Consider the following 24,040-nt stretch of genomic DNA (forward strand, 5'->3'; position numbering starts at 1 on the left):
TGAACTTGTTCATTTGGTGTGTTGTTTTGATTGGTATGTACGTTACTGCCTATGTAACTTATGGATTTACATATGAGTATGAAGTTAAAGCTATTGCAATAAGTTTAGGCAGACCAATTTGGTGTTTACAACTCTGTTGGATTGTATATAGTTGTCTTGTTGGTCAAGGAGGTAATGTAGATATATTTTAGTTATAAACAAATGTTACTATTGTTACGTTTTTCGTCGGTTCCGTGTGGATAAAAAGTCTAATTTATTTAAAAACAATTTATTTTACACTAAGTAACAAAACAATAATGATAAAACACTTAAAGAACTACTTACACACTTATTTTTAACCATTTATCTAAAAGGAATTTATTTTGAATTTAGCGCGGCAATTGTACGCGTCGACGGAATCTGTTTGTTTCTGTCCTCCTTGTACCGGCTTCGGGTTAGACAGGGTGTCCCAGAAATAAGTGCAAGTATTTTAACTAGTAGTATAGTTCAAACCCAGAAACACGCCTATGAGTTTTTTTTTAAGAAAAAAAATGTTGAAAATTTAAATTTTTTCTTGACATTTTCCGGGAAATTTGAAAAAACTTTTTAGTGCCACTTATGTATTCACCTGAGATTTCCCTACGGTGTATCTAAACCTTGCAGTATTGCAACCTCCTATGTTATCCACATTCTACATAGTTCTATATTTATAAATTGATAGACAAATTTCCACCCAAAAAATTAGGAATGTTAAATTTAATCTTTTATCAGTGCTCATTATTAATAATTATAAAAAAAAAATATTTTTATTACTTACCCTTTCAATGAAAACTTAACAAAAACCACCGAATATTAACTTCAACATTACCTTTATGACGTTTGCGAAAATCTTTGTTATGCTGCAAAATAACTTTATTTTGGAATAAATTTAATAAAATGATTCATCATAATACATGTTTCACTCAACAATTTTAAGTACGTATTTTGTTTCTTCGCTATTTTTTCGATGTATTTCGACAATGCCATCGAAAACCAACCGTCCGTCAAAATTGAGGCGTGTCAACTGGTTTCTTGAGACGCCAAGCGGCGCCGCCGCCGCACCCTGTCAAGCTTGCGTCATGCAACGATATTAAGCGAGGTTGCCGTAGTTTCAACAATTTAAAATTCAAGACATTCGAAACCATCAAATTCGTATTAAAATTTAAAAATAAAACAGAGAAGCATGAAAGGAAACAAACAAAACAAAAATAAATTGATTATCGATAAGGTCACATAAAAAATTCTAAAATGTTTATCGTAATTCAGAATTCAATATATCGAAAACAGCCCGACGAATAATCAATTCATTTTTGTTTTGTTTCTTTCCTTTCATGTGTTCTGTTTTATTTTTAAAATTTAATACGAATTTGATTGCTTTGAATGTCTTGAATTTCAAATTGTAACTACAGCAACGTCGCTTAATATCGTCGCATGATGCACACAAGCCCGCCACAAAAACATCGAAAAAATAGCGAAAAAACAAAATACGTATTTAAAATTGTTCGTAAAGTGGCGATAAGAGACAATAATTCTCAATATTTATTCATTTAGAAAGGTATTCAAAGTAATGTGCGCTTTTCAAAGTGTTTTGTAAATCAGTGGCTCAAATTGTGATGAAGCCTATATGAAAAGAATATGTTAGAAATGGGGTCTGTTACTATAGCAGTTATAATAGCATGTAGGTACAAGTAAAGCAGCACAGTGAAGTGTATTTTAGTTAAGTGTGTATCAAAAAAGAGAACTGTCACAGTTACATCGATCTGTCATAAGTATCTTTTTTTAATATTGGGTAGGTTTTTTTTATTTATTTTCTGTAATAATATCACAATCTTAAAAATGTAATGCATATCTGCAATCTCTGCCAAACTCCTCAGGTGGTGTGGTTTTATGACTTTTTTTAGGCATATACTTTCTTGTCCATATGGCAACACAGGGCGTCGAACTACCTGAGAAGCGGGCTTGATTCGCGTAATTGGAGGTAGTTGGCGATATCTGCCGGCGGTTATCGAAATGTTACTATTATTTTTTAAAATTTTCAAAGTTAAATAACTCGCTATTTTCAATTTATTTTAAAAATGGTAAAGAGAAAATATGTTTCTTTTGACCAGATCTACCACCCCTTAAAATATTTGCACTTATTTCTGGGACACCCTGTGTAGAGTCATAGATAAAGTCCATAGATCATTAGGTGCATATAGAGAAGATTTAGAATGTTCTTGTATGTACGCCGCCATTCCAGTGGAACTGGATTGTTCTCGAACGTTCGATTGGCTGAGTCACTGCGGTGTCTCTTCTTATGCGATATTAAGGTCATATGGGGGCGGGACATATTAGAACGGGTTAGGCTGAGTCCACACAGGTCCGCAACATTATATTATATATATTAGATTTAATGTTTTAGATTTATTTTAGATTTTAATTAGTAGGTTAATACAATCAGTGTTTATTTTATTAAGGCATATTTGCCAAATCTGTTGGCCCTAATTTAAGTTTTTTAAATATAAATTTTATTTTTTTTGTAATACTGTTTTTCTATTTTTACACAATATCAAAAGCTTTATTATTTTACATTTATAAAAAGACATTTGTTTAAAAAGAAACTATTACTCCATTATATACAGAGAATTATTTCTATATCATCGCTGTTTTTAGGTATTATCAACTGGTTTTTATCTTGTGGATTCATGCAACTTGGAGGAAAGCTAGTATACTGCCTTTATCTCATGCATGGACCCATAATATCTTATACAGCTATGGAAACTAGAACAACATTGCATTTTACCGACTATATTTTGGTAAGTGAATATACGTAGGTTGTACTACTAAAATTTAAATTACTCATGATTATATTACTGATGTTATTATAATCATCAAGTAGAAAATAATTGATTACTAAATATCTCGTCATCAGCTTTAAGAATAATTGTCCGGATGGTCTTACGTGACAAAGTAGTATGTAGAGGTGGGTAAAGATTGAACAATCGTTCATTCGAACGAGTATTAAAAATGAATCGTGAGATTCGAATCATTGCTTGCAATGCGGTTTGTTGAATTGAATCGTGACCAGCACGGATCCATAACATTTGAACGATGAGCCGTAAAAAAGAATCGTGAGAATTGAATCGGATTACAATGCGATCGTTCGTTTCTACGGCGCGGCGTTGCCGGCGATTTTTTAAGAATAAATGCAGGCACCAATATTTATACTTGAACAAAAGCCCTAAACAAACATCACGGGCATAAAATGCAAACGATAAGAAAGTTATTTACAAGAAAAAACATATTTATGCTGTGCTTAGTACGGGAGTATCTGTAAGATATTTAATTTCCACCTTAATATTTTTGTTAAAATAATATTACCAGCCGGTAATAGCCACGTAATAGCGACGTTTAATAGTCATTAAACGTCGGACTAAAAGACGAAATCGTGTTTTTATGCAACTCTAAATAGAGGTTGTTGACATCCTCAATGTGATAAAAAAACGGCGTCAGCGATGGTTATAAAATGAAGATCGCTGTCATTTTATATGTAAACTTATTTGGGGAATGTCATCGATGTTCATTTCCAAGCCAACTGGACGCCATTTTTTTTTCGATCATGCGGTAGTATTATATAATATTTATTACGATTATTCTCGCGATTATTAAACCGGAATTAAAATATGGCTCTAAAAATATTAAATTGGTATTAAGAAGTCTTTAATAAATAGTATATATAGATTGGATTGATAATTTAATATTATTGGTAAAACAATCAATCCAATTACGCCAGTATCATAAAGTGTTGAAAAACAAATGAAAGAACTGTATATTTCTTTTTCTGGTCCCTTAAGTAATTGTCCTACCAAATTATCGCGGGTAGTGCCACTTACGATTCTTGGTTTTATGAAACGTAAATGGTGCATGTGGTTCGTTCAAACGAATAAATCGCAGGAGTCGATTCAATATGAGAAATTGAACTGTGTGATTCGATTCACTAAAAAGAATCGTAATGCCCTTCACTACTACTTTGTCTATTCTCTTGGTAGACATAGTATTTGACATGCTCTATTCTTTTCTCTTTACTCACAGATTTTTGCCTGTGTCTATGTTTCTTTTCTTGTCGTTCAATGTGTATCATTGTTAGTATTTTTAATATATTTTTAGTATAGACTATATCTGCTGTTTTTAAAATCCTTTATGTTACGGCTAATACTATACGGGTACACTTGTTACTGCCGTGTGGACCCTAGTTTCTGTGCCATATATCATAGAGATCAAACGCATGATTGGTAGATTCTAGATTTACAATCATCACTTGTTGGAAATCTAGAGTCCCGTATTGTACAGATTACTGAGTTGTCTGTATTTTTATCACTTTTCCAGAAATCCAGCGCTTGTGATTTATCATCCAACTTATTCGACTTAACATTTATTCGACTGATATTTGTGGATAATTTTGTTTTCTATTGCTAATTTAAAATACAGAGCTTCTTTTGCTTTGTTCTGCAGCAGGTGATGGAAAAAATAACAGTAAATCAAAAAGTCCATCTAGCGTTTATTGATTTGGAGAAAGCGTACGACTCTTATTCCCCGCAGCAAGATATGGGTCTTGAATATTTTAGAAGTAGATAGACCTCTGCTTAAGATAAGAAAAGAGCTACATAAAGAAAATAAATCGTGAATCTGGAGTTAAGATACGACATAGGCTATCCAATCCAATTAATACCATAAAAGGGTTGCGACAAGGATGCAGCTTATATCCTCTGATCTTCAATGCTTACGTCGAAGTAGCCCTTAGGGAATGGAAGAGGAGATGTCAATATATATATATATATATATATATATATATATATATATATATATATATATATATATATATATATATATATATATATATATATAATATATATATATATATATATATATATATATATATATATATATATATATATATATATATATATATATATATATATATATATATATATATATATATATATATATATATATATATATATATATATATATATATATATATCTATCGTATGGCTAAACATCACAACAAAACACATGAGACCATAATCATTGTACAAGAAAAGAGCAGGAAGTAAATATGTGTGTTATGTAGCTGAATAGTCTGACAGAGTCTAAAATGTACAAACAAACATACATATAACAAGTATCACAAACAAACATCTAAACTACGGCACTATTATTATACTGCAGCTTCCAGGAAATTATCAAAGGGACTGGAATAGGATATTAATGGGCATGCTTTTACTTTTTATATGCCGGATAGTCTGCCGGTGTTGCAGTCGTATTGACTTGAAGCTGACTTTTCCCATTTAAACATAGAATCAGCACACCCCCATGATATGTCCGTATCCTGTTCAACGCAGACCATGTTTTACGTGGCATGTCAAAGTATGGGAATATGCATTGGGGACGATACACTATATACCCTGAGCTTTGCAGACGATCAGGTCGTGATTGCGCAGGACTCATACGATCTGGAGTTCATGACTAAAGTGCTTTATCAAGAATACAACAAATGGGGACTTATATTAGTCAGGTATGACTTAGTTCGTCATTAGGACTTAGTCTAAAAAGATGGAATACTTAGCTGTCAATTCGAACGCTTGTTTTGAAATCTTCATTGATTCAACAACCAGACAAATTTAAATATTTGGGTGCTACTATCAACAACGAGGGTTTGGGCAAAGAAGAAATATAAAACTGAATTCAAAATATCAAACAAATTATTGGATGTCTTAATAGTCAGTTCTTTGCTATGGTTCAGAGCTATGGACCCTGAGTGCAGACGCGAAGCGCAAAATTCAAGTTGTTGAAATGGACTACCTTAAAAGAAGGTATATCTAGGATGGAAAAAAAGACAAACATTGAGGTCAGGGGTATCATGAATGCATCGGAGGAAACATTACTAAAATGGTTTGGACACGTTCTACGTATGCCGGAGAATAGGTGGCCTAAAAAGTTTTTCAATGGGGAAAAATAAAAAGAGGAAATGAATTAATGACGATAAAACTGTACTTTTTTTATTACATTATGATGTTATGAATACTAACTTTAGTAAAAAAATATTTCGTCTAATAGAGAAAAAAAAATAAGTGATAATTTATACAAAATTTTATTTCAGTTCTATAACTTCTGTGGTCATTTGATCGTTACAACATTCGTAGCAATATTTTGGACATTGGCTTTTGAGTCGCCAGTAATAATTTTGGAGAAAGCATTATTACGAGGGAGCGGACGCAGTAAGTATACAGAAAATAAAATCTTTACACGAGTCACATACCTACTTTAGATTTAAGCTTCATTCAGAACCTCGCACTTAGTGGAATAAATTAGTGGTTTCAATTACACTTTATACTTTTTAATTTACGATCATTCACAATGTCTAAAAAACACAATTAAAATTAATAGAATATCCTAGCAACAGCAACAACTTGCGGTAGTCAGTTGTATCCATTTATAAAACAATCTACTTATGATTTTTAACCACAATTTCTCTTTACGGATGATAATCAAAGGGCAAAATGACATTCCTCGCAAACTTTTTGAAGTATAATTAGTGGAAATGTCAAAATTTTGTTAACTTTAGCTTCATTCAGAACCTCCCAATTAGTGTAATAAATTAGTGGTTTCAATTACACTTTATACTTTTTAGTTTACGATCATTCACAATGTCTAAAAAACACAATTAAAATTAATAAAATATCCTAGCAACCGCTTGCGGTAGTCTGTTGTATCCATAGAGAAAGCATAATATTTAGCTTATAAAACAATAAACTTTTGATTTCTAACCAAAATTTATTTTTCTTGACGGGTGATAATCAAATGCCAAAATGACATTCCTCGCAAATTTTGAAGTATAATTAGTGGAAAAGTCAAAAGTTTGTTAACTTTTTCCAATAATTGAAAATTACTACCATTAATTATGACGTTCTGAATGCTTATATTAAAATTAGGTTAACAAACTTCTACGGCTAATTGAAACTACTAATTTATTCCACTGATTTCGAGGTTCTGAATGAAGCTTTTTTCCACTAATTGAAGATTAGTACCACTAATTTTGACGTTCTGAATGCTTACATTGAAATTAAAGGAACAAACTTCTACGCTAATTGAAACGACTATTTTATTCCACTAATTGCGTGGTTCTGAATGAATTGATCTTTCTAAGCATATAATACTAACATATAACAACAACATATAACTATCAATTGTATGTTTTCTTTTCCTAACTCAACATACCTCAAAAATAGTATGTTAATATACGAATTTGATTTTTAGAAATCCAGTTTAAAATATTTAATTTTCTTATTTAAATTACCTGCTTAAAGCATTCGTGCAAATTTCAATAATACTTTGTATTAAAGTTAATAAATATTAAAACTAACATTATTTAACAATAAAATAAAAATACACCATTACAATTATTAATGTCTAAAATAGGTGTCTCTCTTTTTCAGAACCAGCAGCAAAAAAGACAGAGTATCCAATAGCAGAAAAGAAAGGAAATGAAAAAGTTGTGTAGGAGGTTACTATATTCTCAAATTATTTAATTCATTTTCTTTGTAAACTTTAATTATTAAAAAACTTAAGTTATAATTATTTCCCCTAGTAATATAATAATCACCATGGGAAATCCCTTCAAATAAACTAAGGCTCGCTACTCGTACATGACTTTCGACCTATTGAGTGTTAACAAGTGTTAAAATTGAGTTTAATTCTGTGATGATAGTGTATATTTAAAATAATAAATAATCCAAATTGAAAATATGTCTCAAATGTATTTTTAAAATAATCGGAGATACCCAGCAACCTGAAATTCAAATAATATCAATTTGGAGAGCAGGAAAATTAGAAATGAAAATATGAAATTTATCATATTCATCACTTGTCATATCTTATCAAATAAAGTCAGAAAAAACTTAAGACGAAATCTAATTATTATAAAAATTATATTGAGTTAGGTTAGTTAAGTAAGAGTTAGTTAAACTTAGTTAAGTAAGAGTTAGTTAAAGCTTAAGAATTAATTTAGTAAGAGGCATTAAACATGTGTGTGTGTAAACCAAAAAAATATTCAAATTAGATAAACATATATGGGTGTTTGCCTTTTTTTGTCAATATACATATACAGGGTCAGTTTTAAATAAGTGCATATACTTTTAGGGGTTGTAGGTATATAGGATGATTCATGCCGCTAAATGGCCCAGCAGCTGATGCGGCTTATACAGACCTGGTCATTCAATTACTGTGTATAGGATTTTAACGTGTAAGACAGTGATGTAGACAGCTTAATGGCAAATAAAATGTATTAAAAAGAGAAAAGAGTTGGGTGGGTATGGGTGGGTACATTTCTTCTGAGCAGTATTGCCTGATTTTGCATCAAAATTTCAAACCGCATAAGTAGACGTTTCAAAAAAATGTTGCATCTAGGGTTGGATCTGGATTTTCGATAATTAGTTACTCATTTTACTACAACTGTAATAGATTACATTTAGCTTAGATATATTATCTTCATTTCAGTAGTATACATGAAAATTTTTAACATAGTTTATTTCATTCTAATTTCTTTAAGACTACGATAATACTGGTCGGCAAGAGAAAATCTTGTGTCGTTTATTTTAGTCGTCATTTACCTACATGTCTAGAAGTGAATCGCTATGGCAATCTTGTAAGTCGGGGAGAGAAAATTATTACTTATCCACTTAATCCGGAGGTCAGCTTCATACGCTTGGGAAAATTCTTACTCTTCTCTCTTTGTTCGTTTATACAATCACAGAGTCTCTGTGCACGGCAATCGGCACCCAAAGCCGTGTGTACATTATCGGTTATATCATTAAATAAACTAACCAAAAAATATGCTGTATTATGTAGTCACGTACATCCGCAGTTACATAATGAGACAGATAATCAATTAATTACATAATGTAGTAAATAGCGCAAATACTATTGTCGACCATTCTAATCAGTATTAAATAATAATGGAGAGAGACAGTGTGAAGTGAGACATTAAATGATTGATCTTTTTGTTAAATTATGTGGTATAACTAAACACAATGATGAATCGTTTAATGTTTCATATGCACCTCCACAATTCTATAATACATAATCTTATACTGATTACAGCGTTCGACAACAGAATTTGCGCTTTTATATTAGATTATCTGTGTATTATTTATAATAGATTATCTGTCTGATTATGCAACTAGGGATGTATGTGTCTACGTAATAGAGCATCAGCATCTCTCTCAGTGTATCGTATTGTACTGAACACGTTGACACATGAGAATCGGCAACCAAAGCCGTGTGTACGCTTCATTAAATAAACTAACCAAAAAATATGCTCTATTACGTAGTTACGTACATCCTCAGTTTCATAATAGGACCGATAATCAATTAATTACATAATGTTGTAAATATCGCAAATTCTATTGTCGACCGATCCGGATTAAGTGGATAGGTAATAAACTGCTCACTTTTCTCCCGTATTTTATAGTCTTTTCTCTTTCAGTATATCGTATTGTATTGAACGCATGTTGACTGTATTCTTCGTACACACGACAATCGGCATCCAAAGACGTACGTTGTACGTTGCATTAAATAAATTAACCTTTTTTTTATTTATTGGTTCGTTTATGCTTTATTTAATGATTGATATTATTTTATTAAATTATACCACCAAGTGCTATAAACTAATACAAAATTAAAAAAGTTAATTTTAAGTAAAGTTCTTTGAAATATATCTATATTACTATTATGAATGAGAACTCTTATCGATTTTTAATTTGGAATTATTGCCATGTGTCATGTTTTTATTATTATTGTCAATTTTCTGCGGATAGCTTATAAATTAATCTATTGTTAATTCGATTTAATTATAATATGATGTTCAAATACCATTTCGTTATTCATAAAAACGGCCTTTTTATTATCTCTGTATCATTCTCTGCCCTACTGATCCATCAATAAATATTTCTTACGTGTTTGGACAGAGCAGACGAGCAGACCCTAAAATTAATAAATTTTAGGGTCCTTTATATTTACTCATCCCTGATTCCATACAATTATGGCCGCTGATTAGAAGCGGGAGGTAGGCGTTCGCTTTCGGTCATAGGCGTACTTAAAACTAAAATTTCTTATTCTCGTATTCAGAATTATAAATAGCAATAAAAAGGATAAAGATAAGTAAAACTTTATACTGATAAGTATGCTGTAGCAATATTAAAAAAATAGGTAGTAGGAAATTACTTAAGTTATAGGTAGTAGGAAATTACTTACTAAATTACTTTACTTTACTTTACTTTACTTCACTAAATATTATTTCATAATATTATGACATGATCATGTTATAATGTAATTTTACACTTTTGCCTTTATTGGACAACAGCACGATACAGAGTTTCGAACTGGTCACCCGTCCATCCTCTAGTACCGCCTTACGTCGCTTAACTTCGGTGTTCTAATGGGAACCGGTGTTTCGACGTAGCTGGACCGTTGGTTGCCCGTAATACTAAAGCTACAACCATTATAACACTAGTTATACCACCCCGCATAAATGCTGTATATAAATAAGTAATTTATTTCACACCCCTCAAAGGTTAGCACAATTAGAATCATAAATACGATGCCACCAAACAGTTTTATAATGTTTATAATGTTAATTTTAAAGGCCGTTTTACATAAAAATTGTTTATCTGTTTTTATTTGCCCCCGCTTGATCATAAAACTTTTTGATCATGTCGATGAGTTTTTTATAATGATTGACATAAAATGAATTGAAAAATTTTATAGACATTTTTGAAAAATACGTTGTAGGTATAGTTTATATTTTTATTTTTTTTAGAGTAAGTTAGATCGCATTATAGTAAAGCCCAATAATTTACTACGCGCTGATGCGGTTTGTCAATGCATCGAGTTGATGCGCCAATGCGTCTGGCGATGGGTTGTGCGGAGATAAGGCGGAATATCGGTTTTGGGGCAAAACCATCAAAAGAAATATCACAAACACAATAGACGAATTTTCAAACGAATTAATGAATCGCACCGACGAGCAGCATCGACGGACCGCAACGACACCTCGCATCGACACACCGCATGGACGGAAAGAATAACGCAATAATACCGCATCATACTATGCGTGTATGAACGCATGGATGCATCAAATCAGCGCATATTGAGTATGTATGGGGCTTAAGAAGCAGCGTGGCGAACGCGTTGTTCCACTGTTCCCATCTTAAACTTTGTCAGCTGCCATAAAAAAATTCTTATTAAAATTCGAATAAATTAAATTTTACAGAATTCATAAGCAAAACTTTTAAACTAAAATTGGCTGTAATACTAAATCTAAATGGAAATAAAATATTAGTACGCCTATAACTCAAGAGTTTGATGGGTCACACGTGGCGACAGAAATGCATGGCTTCCAAATTTTAGAGAGGCGGGATGAGACAAATCAGCTAAGACAAATCAAGTGGTGGGAAAGAATAGTAAACAGATGCCAGGTCTAGGAAATATTCCCTAACATTAAGGTTTCTATCGAGGAAATACATTTTTAGAAAGCATATTTTTTGACACAATTTAGTGTGTGCATTTAATTTATTTTCTCAAACTTGGCATTTCTAAAAGTATCATCAGATAAATATTTTAAAAGAATATTTTTTGTTGGTAGATTGACCGTGCCAACCAGGCTTCAGGAAATTTTCAAAACTTCATCTGGCAACACTGACAGTATCGAAGTCGTAGAACGGTAGATATACTTTGACACATTTATCAAATCAGTCGGATTTTGAAAGGGGTTGGGTGTACATCATTCTACAATATATTTACGATTTTGAAGGTTATCCATACATCTCGAGACGTTTAATCTTTTTAAAAATAAAAATAATTAAACGTCCGGTTGTATCTACACTGCTCATGTTTTTGTTGCTGTTTCAGCATAAGTTAAAACAAGCATTAAAAAAATGACTAAAAATCAACTTTAAAAAATGACAATTAGCAAAATAATTATAAAAAAAATTAAATCAAAGGTTCAAAAATACCTCCCTGTTGTGCTGCGCAATAGCCAAGACGGTTATAAAACTCTGATCTAACTTTAGCTAACATAACAGCGGGGATATTCTCTAACGACTGAACGATTTTTAATCGCAGCTCGTCAATATTCATGGGTCGTTCATGGTTATGGCCATAAATGGAATTTTTTACATATCCCCACAGAAAGAAGTCATTAGGCGACAAATCAGGAGAACGTGGTGGCCAATTAATTGTGCCTTGTGTGGAAATTAGCCGATTGGGAAATGTGGTTTGAAGGAACAGATTTACGTTACGCGCGTTATGCGCAGGACAGCCATCCTGCTGAAACCACACTTCCTCAAAATTGATTGGCAAATTTCGAACTGCTGGCACAATTTGGTTTTGTAGCATATCCAAATATTTGGCAGCTGTTAACATACCATCAATAAAAAAAGGCCCAACGATATGATTTTGCAGCATGCCAGCCCAAACATTTAGTTTTTGTGGATATTGTGTCCGCAGTGCCATACTAAGGTGCTTATTTTCTCGAGACCAATAACGTACTATCGAAGGATTGTGGTGGCCATGTAAGGGAAACGAGCTTTCATCTGGGAATAATATATTTTCCAAAAATAAATTATTCCGATCGGCTCTTTCTCTTACAGCCTCGCAAAACTCCAGACGTCTGTTACAATCTGCGGGAAAAATTTCTTGCATGGTACTGATGTTGTAGGACGTATATCCATGCTTTTTTTAAACCCTGCGCACCGTTCGAGCACTGCAACCAACTTGTTCGCTATATTTCGGCCTGAACAAGGTTCGCTTGTTTCGACCGCGGCACAAATATTAATTTCCTTGTCGGGAATCACCTTCACTGCGCCTTCCTTATTGTCACAATTTCTGCACGCGGCAATGCAGCCTGTTTGCTCAAATTTATGGACAATGTTGCGTACAGTTGTGGCACAAAGCACAGGGCGATCTTGAAAGGTGAACACATAACGCCCAATGACCTCTTCTACACTTGAGGAAATGTAAAACCATTTAACGATATGCACCTTCTCTTCGGTCGTATAAATAGCAATTTTTAAAACACTTAACATACACACCGAAACAGCTAGGCGAAAAGAATGATGCAAAAATAGTTTGGAACTCAGGTGATCTATTCTCTTTCCCCACCCTTTCATCTACATAAAGGTGCGTATTCACTATCCCAACGAACGAATGTTACTATCCAACGATCGAACGTCCAGTCTTGTTCGCGCGGTTCCATAATTCTCATTCGTTTGCGAACGTCTCTGATGCACCGACTGGAAACGGATGATGGAGCGAACCGAATGGCGAACGGCCGCATGCATTCGGTTTGCTGTCCAAATATACCGAATTTCATTCCTTTGTTCTTTCGGATAGTGAATACGAACCTTAACATAAAGCACCGCCCCTCTCAATGCGTACTTCCACCACGCTTATGCTTTACCTTGCCCACACCCGTAAATACCGGCAACACTGTATCGGTCGCACCGGCCCATCACCGGCCCCTTTTGATGCTGTCTCTCTGTCTGTCAACCGGTCATTTATATTATTCTCTGTCTTACACGTTAAAATCCAGACCACACTTCTGAATTGTCCAGTAACTATAACAGAGGATATGTCCCTCTTTCTCTATTGCCTCCTTGGATTTGAGGTCAATTCCTATTGTGAGGACCACACCATGATCCTTCTCCCTCGAGTTGATGACTCGCCAACTCAGCAGGTAGGTGGTGTCTTTCCCCTTGCTTCTCGCAGAAAGACCGTGATGCCACTTTAGAGATGTTTTCTCCCTTCACTGCAACCAGTTCCGGCCCTTGCCAATTTTTGAACCTAGGTGTGATTTCCACCAACCAATTCGCCGATTCTTGAGATACACAAGTAGGTAGGTTTAAAAAAAATATTCTTGATAATATTGCAACATAGGTAGTAGATTAAATTTACATGAAAGAAAATCCAGAAAAGATCCAGTGGTTCTCAAAATTTACGCAAGAAAATTTTTTGTTTAAATTTTCAAAGTAAAATAACTCGGTTATTTTGGACTTACTTGAAAAACGGTAAAGCGAAAAAATGTTTCTTTTGACCAGATCACCACTTAAAATACTGGGACACCCTGTATAATCAAAAACCTTCCTATCCGAAGGTGTAAGGTATATAGTATTACTACAAAGTAGTAATACTATGTAGTAATATTACTACAAAATAATTTAAAAAACTTAATATACTAGTGCGTTGATGAATGAGAAACACGCCATAATAACAATTCTACAAAGTCAAGATCAGTTTAAATCGTAAACCGTAGACAACTAAACCTCAAGGAGAGTCTAGTATGCTAAATAATTAAAAAAATATCAAAAGGCAAAATATATGTCTCAAATATATTTATTAATTCTTAAGTAAACTAAGAAAGATAATAACTCTAGTTAAATGAAACATTTATTTACACATTTAGTTCAGTTGTACATTTTTTTAGAAACTGTTATATCGGGTTTCAAGCGGAAAACAAAATGAGACGTCTAAAGTTGTTATTTGTGGTATTGCTGTACATGAAATGTGCCACTTCTCAGGATATAAGTGATATTCCTACAGATATTTTAGAAAACCTGAATATAGATCCCCTTATTTTGTTACCACTTCTGGGTCAAGCGAATTACAACAGTCTGTTAATGAATAATTTGTGCAGCAATGCAACGTTAAGAAATAACACATTGCCCGATGATAATCTATGTTTAAAACAATTAGAGGTAGTCTGTAACTCCGAAGTATTTTTGTCAAAAAGTAAGTATTAATAATTTATTAGTAGATTTGTAGTCCAAAATACCATACGATCGTAGGAACGGCATTAGAGGCGGCTAAGGAATCATAGTCGATGGTAATTTTGAAGATGTCAAGATCTAGACGTCAATAATTGACCCGTATACTATTTATTTTTAATAGCGCTTACTGCCAGTTAGCCTTCAGAAGGTTATGATTTATTTTTACATTGAGTAAAAATGATTTTTAAATGGTGTAGTATAAAATTAGGGAAAAACAATTTTTTTGGAAATATATTTGTTTGTTTGAAAGCGTTCGTTTATTGGCCTTTAAGGAAGGCGTCCATTCTTCTCAAAAAGACCTGGTTTAAACTAAAACTTGATAAAATTTGAGTCTTTTTTATGATCTTTCTATAATTAGTGTCAATTTTTGACAAGTTTTAAATCAATTTAAGAAAATGACGCCTAGAGAATTATCTCGCCAAAATTATCATCGATTGTCGTTCCCCAGTCGTCTTTGACGCCGGTTTTTTTAATCATATTATCAGTATTTAAAGGTTTTGAATGACTATTAACTGCTATATTTAGAATTAATGGGTAGTTTAAATAAATTATTTATGATGTTCTTGGATTTTGTTATAACGTTACTAAGCCTAAACTGCTTTTAAAACATGAAGAAATTGGAAACTATACAGGGTGGTCCGAAATGTATTCCGGAGACTTCGGCGGCATATTCTGCAGATAAAAAGAAGTAAAAAACTTCGTATAAATGTATGTCCTAAAATGCTTCGTTTTCGAGATACAGAGTATAGAATTTACATTTTTATTTCGATTTTTTACAAATGATTTTTGAACTAACATCGATATATGGATGAAAATTGGTGTTTGGGTATTTTTTGACGTGAGAAATTTAATTTTTGATGTCAATATGACTGGGTTGTAGAGGGCGCCATCTACATTTTTTAACTGGTTTGAAGATTAATAACTTTTCGTCCGTACATGTATAAAACAACAGAGTAAAAAAATATGTATTTACGACGTTTTTTACGTAAAAATGGTCTCTTGGTAAAAGTCACTAAAAGTAATGGTTCTCGAGATATTTGGAATCGAAATTATAAATACCTGTCATAATTGACATAAATTAAACATGTTGACGAAATATTTAGTTGTTAAACTGAAATAATAAATTTGAAAAGTTTTATGCCAGTTCAACAGAAACTGTTTTCTCATTATTTTTTTGAAGAAAACAATTAAAATACAAAAAGTTTCTAAATTTATCTTTTCAGTCAAATAAAACTATCTACTTAACTTTTATTTTTTTGTAATAATGACGTTTATTGACAATTTCCATTCTAAATATCTTGAGAACGGTTGTTCCAATGACCAGTGGTGTAGCGTGAGTTAGGGGCGCCCGGGGCGGAGAGTCTCTAGGAAATAGGTTTGCCGCCCCTACAGAATCCGTCCGCAGCCTTTATAACAATTTTTTGCCGCCCCGCTGGTACTTTGAGGGTCGCTGCCCGGGGCGGACCGCCCCCTCCGCCTCCGCCTTGCTACGGCCCTGCCAATGACTATAGAATATAAGGACATGTAACGCCCATATACGGGCTGCAGCAGAATTTGTGACCTTAGAGAATTTTCTTTTGATGGCAAACAATGAGTCATCATTTGGTCACCAGCGACAATTTTAACGATTTTTAATAGTTTGTGTGTAGTAAACTTTGTATAAACTTTATTACAATGGTGATTAGTTGTTCAGCTTTCAAGTGTAAAAGCAGCAGCGATAAGAAAGAGCCAGGAGTTACGTTTCATAGGTAAATAAACAATCCACTCCAACTTTTTAGCATTTTCTTATTGAATTCCGATAATTATTCTTCAATTTCAATTAACATCTATATGTACTTGATATGTGCTATACGTCGATCCTAGTTTTGTTCCTTTTGTTAACATTTTAATACGTTTTTTTCTTGATTATTTAGGATGATACACCATAAGCGTAGTTAAAACAATTATCAAAAAATATAAATATTGCTTCAAACAACTAGGTTAAGAAAAATATGTGCCACGGCACTGTTTGGTGACATCAGCACAATTTGCTCTCGGGTGTTATTTGTCCTTGGATTTTTTAGTCATTGGGTTGCTCTTAGCGATTTCAAACCTAACCTAACAAGGAATTTGAAATGTGATAAAAAATTTTACGCAGAAAACGGTGAAAATGTATATTTTTTTTACTCAGTAGTTCTATACAAGTACGGATGAAAAGTTAGTGCTCTTTAAAACAGTTAAAACACATATAGGTGGCGCCCCCTACAAATAGGAGTCATAATGACATCGAAATCAAAGTTCTCATGCAAAAGAACACCGAGACACCAATTTTTATCCAAATATCGATTATAGTTCAGAAATTATTTGAAAAAAATCGAAATACAAAACTTCTATACTATTATTAAAGGATAAATAAAAAAAATAAACTATCTATTTAAGAAACGAAGCCTTTTAGGACATACATTTATACAAACTTTTTTACATATTTTTATGTGCAGAATATGCTGCCGAAGTTTCCGGAATACAGTTCGGACCACCCTGTATATTAAATAAAGAAATTATGTCCATGAAAACAATTAGTGGTGGTAATCTTTTCTAGGAGATCGGTGCTAAATTTATCTGTTTATAATTTCACTATTAGCTGTAAGGACTGGACATTTTTGAAAATATTTGAACAGAAATATATAAAGGTATAGTATAAAAATAAGTATTAACAATGCAAACAATAATTTTGTTACGTTACAATAAAGATAATACATGTCAACTAAAATCCTTCCGTCAGAGTAGCTAGTTAACATAATTCCTGCGAAATTATTTATCATTTGAATATTCAAAGAAAACTTCCTGTTTTGATGTTTCTAGAATTTTAGTTATCGCTATAAATGTGTTTACATTACAAATCATTCCACAAAACAAAAATAAATTTATTTCTGTATAATTTTGATCAGATTAATTGAGCAAAATAATGCAAACTAACAAATTAATACTTGCATATTCTAATGTTAGTGATAGGGAATGCAAATTTACTGATTTCATAATTTACTGGTATAGTCTAAGAAAATAGACCTTTTAAACTTTTAAACGAAGTTTTGGTAAATAACTTGAGTTTTTGATATAAGTTACTTTGAAAGATCTAAAAACGAATTGTAAAAGATTTTTTAAATTCACTCCCGAGAAGGAGTGAAATAATTCATTAGAGTGTCATGGCTGTGTTAAAAACACTAATTTTTAATCAAGGAGCCTTGGAAAAATATATTTGATCGTCTAATGTTATTCGTGTCGTGTCCTGGGGCGCTATTCTGTAAAACCGTCGGTATCGGCACAGATTATAATCTTTGTTTTTTCTTTATTGTTTTTCGTGGTTCCAATTTTCGGAATCGGGCACTAGTTAGGTGACTAGTTTGCGCACATGGCACGCCCACTTATGGCCTCTAAAATTGTGTACAGCGCCTGACCGGCACAGCTATTAGAGAGATATCGGAAAACCGAATAGCGTCATCCAATATTTACGCGTACCTTATCATGGTTACGATATGCGCGAGTCAATTTTTAACGCAACACCCGCTAATAACGTTACCGCCTGACGTAATTTGCGGATCAATTACACCAAACGCTCTTTCTAAATAACCTCTGATAACGTTTAAAAATTGCTTAAATGGGCATGTGCGGGTATTTGACAACCGGAGACGGCCGGCGAGATCTTTTATCTTAGGTTATGTTTGAATTGTTTTGAATTATTGCTTTAGTTTTATTAGGTAATTTGATATTTAAGTAGCTGGGATTAGTTTAATTAAAGAAATATGGCCCAAAATATGGACTCTACCTCTTCCAATACTAAAGAACCTATAAAGAGTCTTAGGTTTACAGCAGATGACGACTTAGCCCTTCTAAGAGAATTTGTTGCTTGTTGCCCTAAACCCACTGGCAGACGTTGAACAATAAAGCACTGGAAATAAGCACTTTAGCCCTTTAGTTTTAAAATACCTAGTAAACAACACAATTTCAAAGTTTTAAATTCAAAGTTATGTTAAGTTTAAATAGCGGACGCGACGCGATCAGAATTCTTTCCGATCCGATAACTATAAATGAAGAGAGTTAATACCACCTCACGTAAAGGAAATAACACCTGGCCTTATTAACGTCCATGCACGCTATTCGGTTTAGGGATATCTCTCTATTACGCTGTTTATTGTTATTTTACACGAGTTTATTTTTGACCATAGGAAATTTGACTCGTTTGCATATCGTCATAAAAAACAATTTTCGTACCACGAATTAGGGACAAGATTTTTATCTGTATACTTATAGGATACCTAATCTGTGGTATCGGTAAGTTACGAAAGCTCTCGATACATATTTGTATATAGTAAAAATGTGTTAATTGTTGTTGTCATAGTTACCGATCGGTCCTACGGCAGATATCGCAAATTTGTACCGACGAAAATCGGTATCTCTACCGTGCTCTTGTCAACCTCACGGTAGAGATACCGAGAATCGTCGGTACAAATTTGCGATATCTGTCATAGGGCCGATCGGTAACTATGACAACAACAATCAACACGACGCCCATTGGCCGTACGTACCGATAGCTGTCGGTATCGGTAAGTTACGACAGCTCTCGATACGTATTTGTATATAGTAAAAATTTGTTAATTGTTTTTGTCATAGTTACCGATCGGTCCTATGGCAGATATCGCAAATTTGTACCGACGAAAATCGGTATCTCTACCGTGCCCTTGTCAACCTCACGGTAGAGATACCGAGAATCGTCGGTACAAATTTGCGATATCCGTCATAGGACCGATCGGTAACTATGACAACAACAATCAACACGACGCTCATTGGCCGTACGTACCGATAGCTGTCGGTAACTTGCCGATACCGACGATTGTACAGAATAGCGCCCCTGGCCGGTTTAAAAATGCCCAAATCGTATTTTTAATCATATCTCAATTTTTACAAAAGGAACAGGGGCGGCTCATTAGCATATTTGGAAAAAGCATTTTTTTACCAATAATTTGATACCACACACTTGGTATTTCGAGTCAAATTACCGTTATGAATCGCATTTCAATTGTTGTAGAGTTGAGAGTTGCAATTTCAAATAATATATAAACCGTATTTGAAAATGTTAAAAGTTGACATATGATTTGTCATTCTATTCAGAGTGTCATTTTCTATCAAATAAAGCAACAAAACACCAAGGGTACCATTTAAAAATCAAAAGTTGTAGTCATTTCCGGTGAAACAGGAAGTGACAGAAAATAATTGAATACGTCAATCAATCCTAATTTGTGTCATATATTAATATACCAAATCTGAATTTTTTACCTAAGTAAATAAAAAAGTTATAGGGGTGAGCCACTTTTGAGACGTACCCGGTATAGTAAGTATCTAAGACAATTTTTGTAACTTTATTAAAACTAGTAATAATCATTTAGTTTCATTAGAAATTATGGCTAATGGCTGTTAAATAATGCTATTATAGCTTTAGCATATCGTCATGCTTTATTTAACTAGAACATCATTTGGATGTTTTTGTCTTGAGAAAAATTGCCGAACTGACTATTGATGTCATTCATTAGCTGACCGTGCACGGAAAGGCCCGAGCTTCGGACTTGGCTTTGGGGCGGGCGTTTCAACCAAAATACCATAGGTTTCCGTGAAAGACAAAGTCCGCGGATATATTTCTGCTATGGTAATTTGGGTGAAAGCCCCGGCCTCAAGGCCACACTGAGAGAAAAAACGTAAAATCAAAAATAATGCTAATGAATCAAATAAAATCAAACATGTTTTGGCCTCATTAATGATCATAATAATTGAATTAATAAGATATCTATATTGATTTTATGCATATACTCGTATATATAAAACATACATGATCATTGTCATTATTAGTGGTATATCAGATTTAGAATAAAAATGCTGCCTATTTGATTTAAAGAAATATACATTTGTTTATTAGTGTTTTCCTTTTGTTTTTCAAATACATTCCTTTTATTTCAAGCTTTTCTCTTTATATTTTCAAATGCAATGCTTAATGATTTATTAATATGTCACTCTGTTTAAAACTTGAGTTGATTCTAATCGAATAGGATCAGTACTAACAATTTAAATGAAATAAATATCAAATTTATTAGGAAAATAACTTTATTTCGGAATTAATCTTTTGGTGATAAGTAGGTAAATACAATAATTGTATTGAATGTCTTCCAAAATCAAAAAAAATAATAGATATAAGGGTATCCTGGTGAATTTTGTCTAGTGACGAACGGTTATGTAATGTCCTGGAATTGATCTGTCTTTATTAGATTCCTTCAAAGGTCACAGAGATTCTAAAAAAGAAAGCAACGTTTAGCTAAATATATGATATACTTTTCTCCATCTTAAAACTGGAGTTAACCTGAAACAGAAATGTTTATATACAGCGTATACAGGATTTGCAGGTTTTCTGAATCGTATAATTGCAAAAAACAGTATTTTTTAGGTTCCTAACGCCACTATAGATGAGAAAGCCGCGCTATGTTGAATTTAAAAAGTGGTGTTCTTAAATTTCTTGAAAAAAAAATTCTTCATTCTTTCGCGAAAAGATATTGTCGTTGGGTAATACATTAAATTTACCACCCTGTACAAATTTCTGTTCTGTACAGGATGAGGCAACGATAGAGTAAAGTCCATTATCTCAATAATTGTTTGAGGTTTACAAATGAATGTTAAATACAAAAGTTATTATATTATTTGTATTGTATATTTTTTTGTATTATTGTATATTTTCTTGTATTGTATATTATTTGTATTGTTATATTATATAGTATCTTATATATTATTGTAGAATATACTGGGTGCTTCATAAAGTAAAAAAAAATAAGGAAGGTTGGAAAAAATATATTTTTTATTTATTTATTAATATCTCTGATATTATCGAAATATATTTACTCATATATAATATATTATGTAAAGAGGTCCAAAAGGAAGCCAAAAATGCAATAATATACAGAGTGTTCCATTTAAAAAAAAACATACCGATCCACTTACACATTTTTGAGCCACCCTATAGAAGTTGAAATATTTTCCTGAAATACATCCTCGTACATACTTTAGGTTTGAACTTAAACAAAATTGTGAAGTTTATTATTCTAGGAGCTACAGATGCCCGACGCACTACTGCCGGACCCTGTATATTATAAAAAAATATTATTAGATAAAAAGTTATAGAATTTTACGTAGAATTTTAAAAAATAAAATAAAAAATAGGGTGTTGCATTTAACAATTTATATCCGCAACACTTTTTTGAAGCACTCTGTATATTCTACAATAATTTTAAAATATGTATCTTAACCCTCCCTATAACTTTTATATTTAACATTTTTTGTAAATCTCAAAACAAAGGAGATATTTACCTTACTCTATCGTTGACTCACCCTGTACATTCTGTAATGTTCATCAATATATTTTTTTACCTTTTATACTGGTACGAGTTGTAGTAAATTCCACCTTTTTAATAATTTTGCTAGCTTGACTTCGTATTCCTTTACATCTGAATTTTCATCATCTAGTGAAATATTACTTTGCAAATTTGAATTGTTGAATTCGTCCAGCGTTAAATTCAAAATCACAATGCATCATTTCGGCCGGCGTCGGTCGTTTCCATCATTCTTCAAGAAAACCTTTGGCCGCCATAATGGTACTGAAATAATATTAACGGTTGATCATTCTAAACAACTACTTAAACAACACATTACCTGTAAACGATACAATTCTCCTTTTTGTCACTAACAACTGTCATATACAATAAATATCATTGTACTATTCAAAATCATGGAACGCGACAAAAATCATACAACAACGTGTGGCTTAATCGGGCTTATCCCGTCAATACCGCCAAACACCATCTTTCGATGTCCACGTCAAATGCATGACTTTCTATTGGCAAATATTAATCACGTGGCAAAAGCCTAACAGAAATGTTAGCAATTCTTATAGAAATAAAATACTCTCGTGCTTAAAATAAATTTATTATAATAAATATAAAAGCAACATTTTTCAAAAATAATAAGGCAATGCCAGTTTATTTTAAACGTGGTTCTTTTGAAACATATAGAGTAATAATTACTTTAAAAGGACTAAATATTAGATATCCGATAAAAGAGTATTCACTTTATTTCGAATGCTTTAATTTTTATTATGTATATAAAACAATATTATATTATCAGCAATCGTTATTAAAACAAATAATTAGGTAAATCGAACTCCATACAACGAGTTAATTATTTTAACGTGATTTATTGTACATTTTAAAATACATTTTTTTTCTGAGTACAGGTCCGAAGGCCGGGCCTTTCCGCGTATGGGCAGCTATTAATTTTTTTAAAACTCAGTGCCTTTGCATGGAGTTTCAGTTAAGGTTTCAACAATTACAGCAGCATCCTTACTCTCACTAGCCTAGTTCTTGCAAACCCCAATTCTTCTTTTGAATGCTCTTTAATTAACCCTTTAACGGGTCTTTGTTTCGTTTTTTACTATGCGATTGAAATGAAACTTTTGGGCATTCACCTATTAAGCTTACACTTCCTATGACTGTGACTACCTGTGTTGGTAACAATTGGTAGCTCAAATGATCTACATCATTCAATATATCGATATTTGAAAAAAAAGGGAATGTTTTATACCTGCGGAACAAAGGCACGAAGGATTTTAACAAATATCTCTCTAACAGCCAATAAAAATCTCCAACATAATTTGGTTTTGGAATGTATATAAGCACTTGTAAATATTTTGTTTTCGTATGACAGCAAGGTAGAGCTGAGCAGAAAACAACCAAATTTGGTTGATAAAAATGTATCGAAACACAAAGAATATATACGACCAAAAAATAATTCATGCATTTTCATATCAATTGGAATGTCTACTATTTATTCTTATCAGTACACATTTTTTGGTTTATTTCTAACAAAACGGTTTTGTTGCGCTAGACTTATCATCCACCGCACTGCGCTCTCTTTCGTCAAATGCAAAAATAACTGTCACTGTCTAAAATCTTTAGCGCGAAGTTCAGCTCGGTCCCTAGATGGCGTGAAAAAACTGACAGTATAGGGATCGAACTATCTTTATCTCTATAAAATAGAAAACAAATTTCTTGCAGTAGAGGTATATAATAAAATTATATAAAAATTCTTGCCAC

At 32.7% G+C, this 24,040-nt stretch overlaps 2 protein-coding genes across 2 annotated transcripts in view; both read left to right on the top strand.

Moving 5' to 3' along the window:
- Positions 1–6: 6 nt before the first annotated feature.
- Positions 7–8,131, top strand: LOC115875001 (O-acyltransferase like protein-like). Its single transcript, XM_030890312.1, has 4 exons — positions 7–171; positions 2,671–2,813; positions 6,158–6,275; positions 7,494–8,131. Exons 1-4 carry the CDS (start codon positions 36–38, stop codon positions 7,556–7,558), a joined length of 462 nt encoding a protein of 153 aa, XP_030746172.1. The 5' UTR covers positions 7–35; the 3' UTR covers positions 7,559–8,131.
- A 6,388-nt stretch (positions 8,132–14,519) lies between these two features.
- Positions 14,520–24,040, top strand: part of LOC115875000 (nose resistant to fluoxetine protein 6-like) — a 98,767-nt gene continuing 89,246 nt past the window's right edge. The window contains exon 1 of the mRNA XM_030890311.1: positions 14,520–14,841. Coding sequence (XP_030746171.1) covers positions 14,571–14,841 — 271 coding nt within the window. The 5' untranslated portion in view covers positions 14,520–14,570. The remainder of the gene's footprint in view (positions 14,842–24,040) is intronic.

Source organism: Sitophilus oryzae, unplaced genomic scaffold (genome assembly GCF_002938485.1).
Source record: "Sitophilus oryzae breed Bouriz unplaced genomic scaffold, Soryzae_2.0 scaffold_1312_pilon_pilon, whole genome shotgun sequence".
Lineage (NCBI taxonomy): Eukaryota > Metazoa > Arthropoda > Insecta > Coleoptera > Curculionidae > Sitophilus > Sitophilus oryzae.

Bases quoted from the DNA above. Each gene is read 5' to 3' on its own strand.
- LOC115875001 (XM_030890312.1), top strand. From the start codon at position 36: ATGTACGTTACTGCCTATGTAACTTATGGATTTACATATGAGTATGAA. The intron at 172-2,670 runs GTAATGTAGATA...CGCTGTTTTTAG, and splicing joins TTGTCTTGTTGGTCAAGGAG to GTATTATCAACTGGTTTTTA. The intron at 6,276-7,493 runs GTAAGTATACAG...TCTCTTTTTCAG, and splicing joins ATTACGAGGGAGCGGACGCA to AACCAGCAGCAAAAAAGACA.